The following is a 12,854-nucleotide window of genomic DNA, read 5'->3' on the forward strand; positions in this document are numbered from 1 at the left end:
TGTTTATGTAAGGTCTGGCCTTTAAAAAAAAAAAAAGCCAAGAATTTATATGACTAAGGGATAAAAGTTCAGTATTCCCCCCATCCCTCAAAGGCTCATGTCACGGGGAAGGAAAAAAAAGCTAAATTCTGCCCATTCAGCACAACTGAGAAATTCTGCCTGGGTTTTCTGCATTGATTCAGATTTCTTCCTTTTGTAGGTCAAGTCAAACCTTCCATGCTAATGTAAGAGATGTATTCTTTTTCTTTGTACTTTTATGTTTATCAGAATCTAAAATGCTCTTGCTAAAACCTACTTTTCAAAGTCTAACATTCGCAATGTCTGTTTTCAAATATATATGACCCTAAGATACTCTGAAAACCAAAATGATAGATAAATCCATTACAAATTTAAGAAAAATGTCATTCTTCACTTTAAGTGTTTTCTGATTTTGGAGTAGAGCCAAGCTGTAGAGCATTTGTCTAGAATACAAGAAATCCTGAGCTTAATATCCAGCACACAAAAAGTAAGTTGATAAATAAGTTAAATTAAAAAGTAAACTGGGCACTGGTGGCTCATGCCTATAATCCTAGCTACTCAAGAGGCTGAGATCTGAGGATTGTGGTTCAAAGCCAGCCTGGACAGGAAAGTCTGTGAGACTCTAATTTCCAATAAATCACTAGAAAACCAGAAGTGGCACTGTGGCTTAAGTGGTAGAGGGCTAGCCTTGAGGTGATGAGTTGAGGGACAGCATCCAGGCCCAAAGTTCAAAGCCCATCATTGACAAAAAAAATTAGGAAATAGGTTTATATAGTGGCATGGAGGATTTAAGGCACAGTAAAATACTAGATAAGACTGTTGGATTTCCTTAAGTACAATGCCACTAGAACAATATAATAATTATTATTAGAAATAAGCTTAAATATAAACATGGCAAATAATTATTCCAGGTAAGTCCCACTGTAAGGGTAAGCAGCACAAACCCCAGTATTACGTTTAAAACAGCAGCTAGAGTAGATGAACAACAAAATTTCAGTTCCATTTGCCCAGAAACCAAACCAAATCAAATCAAATCAGAACAAAACAAACCTCCTAGGAGAAAATAATTTGAAAGGCCACTGGAGAGTGATTGTTTCTGAGACTAGAATGATGTATGTTATTGCTATAAATTCAGCATCCTGAGTTTCAATGCAGGGAATTAGAGGGGCAACATGCAATAAAGAGCTGCAAATCATCTCCAAGGGGTCAGGCAGTCTTCAAGTCTCACAAATCACCAAGGGCCCCAGCGAAGGACTTGTACCTTTATTACTACATAGCCAAGGCAAATATTAACATTTACCTAAAAGCTGGGTGTAGTGGCTCACAACTGTAATCCTAGCTACTCAGGAGGCTGAAGTCTAAGGATTGAGGTTAGAAACCAGCTCAGGCAGAAAAGTCCCTGAGATTTTTATCTGCAATGAATAAACACTAAAAAGCCACAAGTGGAGCTGTGGCTCAAGAGGTAAAGCACCAGCTGCAAGCAAAACAGGGTAAGGGACAGCACCCAGGTCCTGAGTTTAAGCCCCAGTACCCGTACACATACAAACACATGCAAAAAATTACCTGAATTCATTTCTTCTTTGTTTCTCTCAACCACGTGATAAGATGCAAATAAGCAAACACTTATTTTAAAATCTCTAGGTAGGGCTGGGAAGGTGGCTTAGTGGTAGGGTGCTTGCCTAGCATGCATGAAGCCCTGGGTTCAATTCCTCAGTACCACATAAATGGAAAAAGCCAGAAGTGGCAGTGTGGTTCAAGTGGTAGAGTGCTAACCAGGGACAGTGCCCAAGCCCTGAGTTCAAGCTGCAGGACTGGCAAATAAATAAATAATATAAAATTTGTAGCTAGCTTATAGTCCTCAGAAAGGGATACTGAGTAGGACTTCTTCTCTTCAGATATTTTACAAAGAGAAAAATCTTACCCTCCCATTGAAACTCCTGCTGCCAGAAAAGGAGCAGAAGGGAACAAGCTGTGAACATGGTGAATAACTGTCTCCAAGTCTTCAGTGTTAGCACAACAGTATGTCCTTGGTGTCTAGAAGCAAATGATAAGCAATAAATAATAAATATTAAAAGGTAAGATTATTTGCATAATATGTAAGAAGAACATGAAAGTCATAAACATGAAAAGCAACCATTCTTTACACATACTGTCAATAATAACTTGTTTTCATCTTTTCCATTATACATATATGCCATTTAAAGTCAACAGGATTCAAGTTGGTCCTAACAGAAAGACTTTTCAACATGCAAAGAAAACCCTGATGCAAGGTGGGTAAACTCAACAAAATTACTTTCAATTTAAAATATAATTTTCTAGCCAGGCACCAGTGGCACATGCTTGTCATCCTACCTTTGAGAAAGGCTGAGAACCTGAAGATGGTTCTAAGGCAGTCCTTGTAAAAACAAGATGTCTACAACACTCCATCTCTATGGAAGAAGATGGGTGTGGTGGTGAACGCCTGTCCTAGTTACAACAGGATTGACTCTACATAGGAGGCAAGATCCTATCTTAAAAATAACTAGCATGGGGCTGGGAAGGTGGCTCAGTGGTAGAGCACTTGCCTTGCATGCTCGAGGCCCTGGGTTCGATTCCTCAGCACCACATAAGCAAAAAGAAAAAAGCCGGAAGTGGCGCTGTGGCTCCAGTGGTAGAGCGCTAGCCTTGAGCTGAAGAGCTGAGGGACAGCGCCCAGGCCCAGAGTTCAGGCCCCACAACCGGACCGCAAAAAAAAAAAAAAAAAATAACTAGCATAAAAAAGCTCCAGAGCCCTAACTTCCAAACCCTATACTGAGAAAAAATTGTTTTAACCTCAGCTCAAACAAGTCTCCATCTTTGGAAGAACAGTAACTTTAGGAAGAAAAAAAAATAGAGAATTATATTTTAAACATGTTTTATTTGGGGCTGGGAAGGTGGCTCAGTGGTAGAGTGCTTGTCTTGCATGCCTGAGGCCCTGGGTTCGATTCTTCAGCACCACATAAGCAAAAAGGAAAAAGCCGGAAGTGGCGCTGTGGCTCAAGTGGTAGAGTGCTAGCCTTGAGCTGAAGAGCTGAGGGACAGAGCCCAGGCCCAGAGTTCAGGCCCCACAACCGGACCCCCCCCCAAAAAAAGTTTTATTTATAATATAAAGGTGATATGGGGGGGGTGTTATAGTTACATGTCAGGTAAAAGAGTACGTTTTTTGGACAAGGTCATCCCTTTCCTCAATCTTTCCCAGTTTTTCCCTCCCATCCCCACTCACAAGTTATAATTTTCAGCATAGTATTTAGTGAGTACCACTGCTGCTTTTGTAGAATTATACTTTTAATATATAAAAAAAGTATCAGTCCCTCACTCCCAAGCTAAAATATTTTTTTTTCCAGTCCTGGGGCTTGAACTCAAGGCCTAGGCACTGTCCTTGAGCTTCTTTTGCCCAAGGCTATTCTCTCTATCACTTGAGCCACAGCACCACTTCTAGCTTTCTCTGTGTATGTGGTACTGAGGAATCAAACTCAAGGCTTCTAGGCAAGCACTCTACCACTAAGCCACATTCTTAGTCCTCCAAAATAATTTGTTATAAAACAACAACAACAACAACAAGTGTCTGTAGCTAGGCGTAGGTAGCTCACACCTGTAATTCTACTACTGAGGAGGCTGAGATCCACTGATCTCAGATTGAAGCCAGTATGGGTAAGATAATCCTCAGATTCTTATCTCCAATTAACCACCAGAAAAGTGGAAGTGGAGCTATGGCTCAAAGTGGTAGAGCCCTAGCCTTGAGAAAAAAAAAAAAGCTCAGGGACAGTGCTCAGGCCCTGAGCTCAAGCCCTATGACCAACAAAGAATAAATAAATAGGCTGGGCACCAGCGGCTCATACCTGTAATCCTAGCTACTCAGGAGGCTAAGATCTGAGAATTGCAGTTTGAAGCCAGACAGGACAGAAAAGCCATGAGACTCTTATCTCCAAAAAAACCACTCAGAAACTGGAAATGGCACTGTGGCTCATGTGGTAGAGTGCTAGCCTTGAGCACAAAGAGGCTCAGGGACCGTGTCCCTGAGTTCAAGCTCCACAATTAACAAACAAATAAATAAGTGTCTGTGACTAGAGTATTAGAGGCCAACACAGGAGAATTATGAGTTTGAAGCCAACCTGAACTACATAGTGAATAAAATCCTCTTCCCTAAAAAGTGGTAAGTTCCTAACCAGAGAACTATTTCTCTATCCCCAACTCCATCTGTCAGTGAAGGAATAAAGGGCCTTTACTTCAGATACAGTAATGGCCAGTCTGACTTCTTTTTTCTAACTATGTCTAGTTAGCCTCAGCTGTGCTGAACATGGTACACTGCAGTAGGCACTGAACATGTTAAATTATGTAAAGCTGATTTTTGCCTCAATACATAATACATTAAAACAAATGGTTTTTATGTGAAATTCATCAATAAGGGCTTTGTTTAGAGCAGAACCGCATCCAAAATGCTTTATTTCAGATCTGCGAGGAGTGAATAATTCTCTTTAAAATACAGTGAATGTGCATGTGAATAAACTACTATAAGGAAAAGTATTATGACAGAAAATTATCTGGAATTTCATACCAAGGAGATAAACCATAACATTCCTCTAATAAAGACACTGAAACTAGTTATTGGCACCACCGTAATTTTAATGTTCCAAAACCATGTTCTAGGAAGATTATATAATTTATAAATCTGTTGATTCAATAATGAGTAGTTGGAAAAATTTAAATAATCCATACACTTAAACTGATCTCTAAAATACAACTTATTGTCTAATGTCATCTTTTTGATATATGCCTAGTGCTCTGGCTAGGCTTTTTTTGCTCACTGCTGGCTGGAGCTCTACTATCTGAGCTGTGCCAATAGTCCACCTTTTATGCCAGTTTAGAGATGGAGTCTCATTAACTTTTCTACCCAGGTTGGCTTCAATTCTAGGTCTCAGCCCCCTGAGTAACAAGGATTCCAGGTATGAGCCACCTGTTCCTTCCCTGAAAACATAACAGGATGGAATAGGAGAAACTCTAGGGCTCCTTGGCACAGGCTGAAATTTTCTTAATAGAGACCCAAAAACACAACAAATCAAAGAAAAGTTGGACAAATGGGATTGCATGAAACTGCAGAGCTTCTGCATGGCAAAGGACATAGCTAGCAAGATCAACAGAAAGCCCACGAATTGGGAGAAGATCTTCACTAGCCATACAACAGATAAGGGTCTCATATCTAAAATATACTTGGAACTCAAAAAATTAAATCCCCTAACAACAAATCCTCAAAGAAACAACTGCCTGATAAATAAGTGGGCTAAAGACTTAAAGAGAAACTTCTCTGAAGAAGAAATAAGAATGGCCAATAGACATATGAAGAAATGCTCAACCTCTCTAGCCATAAAATAAATGCAAATCAAAACAACATTGAGATTCCACCTTACCCCACTTAGAATCAAGAAATCTAATTACAACAGATGCTGGAGGGGATGTAGCCAAAAGGAAACCCTACTGCATTGTTGGTGGGAATGTGAACTTGTTCAACCACTTTGGAAAGCTGTAGGGAGGTTTCTCAAAAGACTCCACATAGAGCTCCCCACTATGACCCAGCAATCCCACTTTTGGGCATTTACCCAAATGATCACAAACAAGGCCACACTAAAGCTACCGGCATGACTATGTTTATTGCAGCATTTTTTACCATAGCTAAGATACGGAACCAACCCAGATGCCCCTCAGTAGATGAATGGATCAAGAAAACGTGATACACACACACACACACACACACACACACACACACAATGGAATCCTATGCCTCAGATCTTTTTTGGTGGTGGTGGTAATCATGGGCTTGATCTCAGGACTTGAGTGCTATCTCTGAGCTTTTGTGCTCAAGCCAAGTGCTCTATCACTTTAATCGACAGTTCCAATTCTGGTTTTGGAGGTAAGGGTTTCATGAACTTTTTGCCCAGGCTAGAACCACAATCCTTAGATCTCAGCCTCCTGAGTAGCTAAGATTACAGGCATGAGCCCCCAGCACCCGCCTTAATATTCAGTTTTGTTTTTGTTTTTTGCCAGTCCTGGGGCTTGCACTCAGGGCCTGGGCTTCTTTTGCTCAAGGCTTAGCACTCTACCATTTGAACCACAGTGCCCATTCTGACTTTTTCTATTTATGTCGTACTGAGGCAGTGAATCCAGGGCTTTGTGCATGCTAGGCAAGTACTCTACTACTAAGCCACATTCCCAGCCCAATACTTAGTTCTTCAAGGCCTTACTCACCTCCATAGCTTCATTAACCACTTCTTGGTGCACTTGTCTACTGTCTTTCTCTCAACCTGAGCACCAAATTTCTATGTCCTAGCAAGCAGCTTCACTGGACTGTTCTTGTTTTTCAAATGAAAAATGACCAAACTCAATCCTCCTTTTATAGAATTGTGATATTTCCTATGTCATTTCTCTCTTCATAAAAACTCTCCTTACTTCTCAGAATTATCCATTTTCCTGTACATAACATCTGTATTTCCTAGTTAATTATTAACTATAGGTGACCTTGCCTTTTTCCATAAGGCTGATAAACTTAAGACCTGCAGATGAATTCTCAAGTTCAAGCCCAGCATTGGCACAAATAAAAAAAAGAGAAGACAATAAAGAAAATGTTACCAAGCAGTTTATAGCTGTGAACAACTGGGACTCAATCTTCTTAGGGAACTCTTTGGGAGATTATGTTAAATGAGGCTTAAAAAAAAATCTCTAAAGAGCAGCAAGTAAGTTGGACTAATATCCACCATGTCCCTTCAGTCACTGCTTGAGGACTATTCCTAGAAGAAATGAAGCCTCCAGGACTTCTGGTGTGCCCAGGGGCTAGAGAAGGTCCTTAATCACAGAAGAAAGTTCTCACAGTTGATCACCCTCGGGTAGGTGTGGATTAGAATGCTGAGTACAAAGAGGGTAGTTAGATCTGGTTTTTACTATCTATCACTAGGCCTTCCTGCTTCTCACCTGGGCTGCAGTAATCATCAATTCACTGGGTAATTCCAGTATTTTCTTTTTTCTTTTTTGTTGGTCACTGACCTGAACTCTGGCCTGGTGCTGTCCCTCAGCTCTTCAGCTCAAGGCTAGAGCTCTACCACTTGAGCCACAACACCACTTCTGGCTTTTTCTACTTATATGGTGCTGAGGAATGGAACCCAGGGCCTCATGCATGCAAAGCAAGAACTCTACCACTGAGCCACCATCCCAGCCCCTCCAGTATTTTCTAATCACCATCTGTAATCTACCATCCAGTGCACTGTCAGGCAAATTTTCATGAAGAACACTTGAGGTTCTAACCATGAACATTTTTCTGCAGAAAATCCTTTATTAGCTTTCCATTAGTACTGAATTAAGCACAAACTCCTCCAAGTGTTTTAGGCCTGGACAACAGGAAGCCAAACATCCTTTCCATCTCAGTATTTTATTCTTTCTCCACATGTACAGGTTCAAATCAATGGGCTCCTAATGTTCTCTTGGCTGCCAGAACTTGTGCCATCCTTGCTACGTGCATGTGTATACATTTCATCTGCTTGATGTCCTACACTGTCAGCAGTTGACTGTTGCAATTGTCATTTGAATAAATGACGGGTAAATGACTACAGGTAAGTCTTGACTTCTGTCTGCTAGGGCCTCACCTTTCCTAATTCTGCCTGGATTTCCAGTTCACACTGTCCTAGTGTCTATTATAAGCCCTACTTGTCAGTCAATAAATACCTGTCAAACAGAACTGAGACACACAGGCCTGAAAATGAGAAGACTTGATTAATATAATTTGCAGAAGTTGAGCAATTATATAAAATATTTCTCCTTGCCATTTGATTGCCTCCAAAAGGAGACAGATATCTTCATTATCATCTAAAGTAAGAAACCATGCACAGGTTTATTAAAGAACTGATTCATTCAGGATATACACACGGCAAGGACACTTGGGGCATAATACAGTCTTTCTAATATCTGAATTAGCAGGCTTTCCAAAAATTGTCTTCACAACTAAAGATAAAATTTAGCAGCTTTTTAAAGTGAACAACTAGATTCTTCTCAGCTACTTGGGCTACAAATGCAACTAGTAACTTCTTGTAGTAATTTCTTTCATTTCCATACTCCCAGCACAGAAGGTAAATTGAACCATACCTAATCAGAACAGGGATGAATGAAGATCTGGCATGATTTATCTGCGTGAGATAAGATGGGAAAGATATTTGAAAAAAAAAATGCAAAAAATCCAAAAAGCATTCCAGCAGATGTGTGTGTGTCTGTGTCTGTATGTGTCTGTGTCTGTACAAGGGCTTAAACAGGGCCACTAGAGCCACACCTCTATTCTGGCCTTTTGGTGGTTAACTGGAGATGAGTCTCAGACTTGTCTTGAGGATGTTGAGCCAAGATTTCAGCCTCTTGAGAAGCTAGGATTATAGTTGTGAGCCACCAATACACATTTTTCCAGCAGATAACTGAGCATACATTTTTTTTTTTAGTGACAGAAAAATGTGACAGAATTACAAATAAAGATTGTTCAAATTATTCAAGTGCAACTATGATCAGAGAGCAAGAATAATAGCAAACAGCAATCTGTTTAACAGCTGTAAGTGTTCATTTTAAAGCAAGCATTGAGAGATTAGTCATGTATAATTCCTAATATTTATATATAAAAGGAAAATAATAAAGTATATATTTAATTCTTTTTGGTCTGTCATGGGGTTTAAATTCTGGACCTGGGCACTGTCCCTGAGCTCTTTTGCTCAAGGCTAGTAGTGCTCTACCACTTTGAGCCACAGAACTACTTCCAGTTTTCTGGTGGCTAGTTGGAGTCTTTTGGACTTTTCTGCCTGGGCTGGATTTGAACCATATCCTCAGCTCTCAGCCTCTTGAGTAGCTAGGATTCCAGACATGAGCCACCAGCGCAAAGCTGTATTTAATTTTTATCTATGGTTCATATCTAATTTTACTTGTGCAAAAGGGTATCATGATATTTCCATACATGCAGGTCTAATAGTTTTTTTCTTAACTGATTAAGAGCTCAAAAAGAAAAAGTAAGAAGTTGATTTCTCCCTAACCTGGAAATAGAATTTTCATATCTGATTTCAGAAGACCTCTGTTTTAGCATTAAATTTTTTCCCATTACATTTTTTTAGCCTGGAAAAAATTTTTAAATTTACCCTGTTAATCAGGTAGCCCGGCTCTCCCTAGCTATTCTGGGAAGAGATTAGTTTGCTAATCTGCAGTAGAGCTGTAACAGAATCCTTCTTTAACACTGGAGTTACCTCACAGCCAATACCATCTAGGGTTTTAGAGTTTTTCTCAATAAAACAAAAACTGAAAAAGAAATGTATATATATATATATATATATATATATATATATATATATATATATATATAAACATTTAAATTTCATGTGTACTTTATTGTCATATCTGACAATCATCTGAAATTTAGAATACTTCATTTTATAGTCTTATCCTGAGTATTTAATCATCTATAGTTATTTGATGATCCTATTAGATGAACTCTTTTGTGTAGATGTGGAACTTCAAAAGGGAATACTTTTTTTTTAAATAACAGGACCAATTATGCTCTTAAGTTGATCTCTGAAGTGTGATTTGTTTTCATTCCCCTCATTCCTTGTCCAGTGCCTCGTGAACTGCCCCAATTGTCTCTAGGAAAATCGATCTTATTTTTGGAATATGAGTTAATCAAATAAAAAGTCATAGAAAAGAAAAAGGATATGTATATATAATAAAATCAGCAACTTAATACACAATCATTTCACCTAGTTGCTGAAATAAAAATGACCAAGTGTCTAAAAATAATTAACTGCAAAACAGAGGGCCCCATGAGTTAGGCTGGTAAATGCTGAAGCTAAGATGACCTGCGTGCCACGTTCCTGCTAATGCTCCAGATGGCTATGCTCGTGCAGACATGGTACACAAGCCACATCAGCAAGAGGGCCGTTCTCTTCATGGCTAACATCAGCCAGCCAGTTCTTTACAGTCTAGGCTCCTAACATGCAGGTCTGTGCTTTCCTATGGCTGTCTCTGGGACCAGGGATGGTGAGCCTGAGTCAGTACGGCTGCCACATGTACAATTACTCATCCCTCACAGGACTTTCAGCCTTGTCTGTACATGAAACTCATTGAAGAATATGCATACATATGAGTATGTGTGTTTATCTGAAACCAAGGGAATCTGAACTTCTGGATAAGTAGGGTTCATAGATCAGGATTTTTTAAAGCTTACAGAGAGTTCTTAATGTGCCACCAGGATCTAGATCTGATCTGGGTCCTTGGGTTTTTGTTTTCGGTACTGCAGTTTGAACTTATGCTTTCTTAGCAGGTGCTCTACCACTTGAACCATACCCCTGGCCACCAGAGCTGAGACCTTAGCCATGTAAAGCAGCTGAGACTGGAGGGAGATGTGGCTCATAGGAGTCATTCTTAGTTCTCCCTGAGGTTCTCAGCCTAACTTGACTGAAAGACAGCACTGAAAGGTCGAGACACTAGCCTGGACACTCTGAGTTCCTACCCTAATTAGCTTTCAGACTCTTCTTTCCCAGACATGTCCACATCTATAGAAGGAGATTTGAAAACCTCTAAAACAGAGACATTCAAAGTGCCAGCCCAGAGTGAGTGCCAGTCTCAGTATGTAACTCAGTATGCTATTTCTACTGTCCAGAGCATAGGGCTGGGAGCGTGGCTCAAGTGGTACAGTCTTGCCTAGCAGGCCAGAGGCCCTGTGTTCAATCACTGGTTTTACAAAATTAAAATTATGAATATTTCTTTGAGGGGGGGAAGTCACCTTGGGTGTGTGGAAACTGAATTGGTTTACATTCTTTTTTCTAAGAAAAATCATATACTTTATTAAATTGGAAAATAAACATTGTACATATTTATTGGTATAATATGTTTTGCAATAAGACTACATTATATGATGGCTAAATGGAGTAAATTAAATGATTATTACCTCACATGCTTATTTTTTTGTGGTGAGAACACTTAATAGCTACTCAGAATCTACTCTCTTGGGGGAGAACAGTGGAAGGGGTGACAATGATCAAAATACGTTATACTCATAATCTGACTTGTAGAATCGAAGCCCCTTTGAACAACTGCTTAAAATAAGAATATAAACATCTACTTGCTTAGCTAGTTTCAAGCATACAATATAATCCTTTGTTATTAACCAGTCATCAAGTTGTATAATAGCTCTTTGGAACTTACTCTTCCTAAATGAAATTCTGTCTTTTTGCCAAGTATCTCCTCACTCCCCCACTCCACCCTCTAGCAACCAGCATTTTCCTCTGTGCTTCTGTGGTTTCTAAATTGGTTTATATTCCTTTGAAGCCTCTCAGCTTATCAGGGACTGGTATCAGGCTATGAAGAGTGAGAGACCATGCCTAGACCACACAATTCATTCCCTTCCCTTCCCTTTCCTTTTTCTTTTCCTTCCTCCTCTCCTCTCCTTTCCCCTCCCCTTCCTCCCCTCGCCCCCCCTCTCAACACTCCTCTCTTTTCTTTGTGCCTGTTCTGGGGCTTGATTCAATGCCTGGACATTGTCTCTAAGCTTTATTTTGCTCAAGGCTGGTGTTCTATCACTAGAGCCACAGCTCCCATTCTAGCTTTTTGCTGGTTAATTGGAACTCAGAGTCTCAACAACTTTCTTGCCCAAGCTAGCTTCAAAACTCAAACTTCAGATCTCAGCTTTCTGAGAAGCTAGGATTATAGGAGGGAGCCACTGGTACCCAGCTTGAGAAGCATAGCTTTGAAGACTCTTCCTGCTTCCATGGGAGCAGCTCTTGACTTGAGTTAGGAAATGCCTGAAGGAACTTTTCTTTTCAATGACATGTCATTTCTATGCATCAGGTGATCTGCCCATGTAAAATGTACAAGTTAGGGTTTTTAATATATTCAAAGTTGTACAACCACCTCTACCACTATTTTTGAACATTTTCACCACCCTGAAAAGAAAGTCTCTTCCATGAGCCCTAGGCATCCACTAATCTACTTTCTTAGAGAGTTTGCCTCTTGTGAATATGTTATATAAATGGAGTCACAAATATGGTTTATTGTTACTAGCTTCACACTTAGCATAATGCCTTCAAGGTTCTTAGGCACCCAATACTTTATAATATGATCATTCTATGATATGACAGGCCACATTTTGTTTATACATTCATTGACTGGGAAATCTCTGAGTTGTTTCTACCTTCTAGCTAGTAGGAATAATATTATAATAGATAAACATGGATACATTTTAAGAGAACACGTATTTTTACTGCTCTGAGCCGTGTTTAAATATTTGAGGGACTGCTAGACTATTTTCCAAAGCAGCTAGAACACTTTCCTTGTGGGGCCTAAGTATACAGGTGTCTGATAACCCAATGGGCAACAACAAACTCAATTTTCACTAAGTTCTTTGTGAATTATCATTCCTAAGCTAAATTTAGTAATCAATCAGTAATATCAGGGAGCTTGTGAGTAACTTGGATTCTTAGATTCATTTTTTTAAAATTAATTCTTTTGGAGTTGGTTCTAGGGCTTAAACTCAGGTCAGGACTTTATATCCTACCACTTGAGCCATAGCTCCACTTCTGGCTTTTTGGTGTTAAATTGGAAGTAAGAGTCTCATTGACTTTCCTGCTTAGGCTGGCTTTGAACTGCAATGCTCAGCTCTCACCTTCCTAAGTAGCTAGTATTATAGGCAGGCATGAGTTATCAGTGCCTAGCAGGATTCCTGTATTCTTTTGGGGGGGGCACTTAAACTCTGGGGGCCTAGCGCTTGAGCTCTTCAGCTCAAGGCTAGTGCACTACCACTTGAGCCACACTGGTGTTCT

General features: G+C 39.8%; 1 protein-coding gene across 1 annotated transcript in view; it reads right to left on the minus strand.

Annotated features, from left to right (window-relative positions):
• Abhd3 (abhydrolase domain containing 3, phospholipase) overlaps window positions 1–12,854 on the minus strand; it is a 51,260-nt gene that overhangs the window by 10,930 nt on the left and 27,476 nt on the right. The window contains exon 5 of the mRNA XM_042675248.1: window positions 1,940–2,052. Coding sequence (XP_042531182.1) covers window positions 1,940–2,052 — 113 coding nt within the window. The remainder of the gene's footprint in view (window positions 1–1,939; window positions 2,053–12,854) is intronic.

Source organism: Dipodomys spectabilis, unplaced genomic scaffold (assembly GCF_019054845.1).
Source record: "Dipodomys spectabilis isolate Male_0828 unplaced genomic scaffold, ASM1905484v1 ptg000024l, whole genome shotgun sequence".
Taxonomy (NCBI): Eukaryota; Metazoa; Chordata; class Mammalia; order Rodentia; family Heteromyidae; genus Dipodomys; species Dipodomys spectabilis.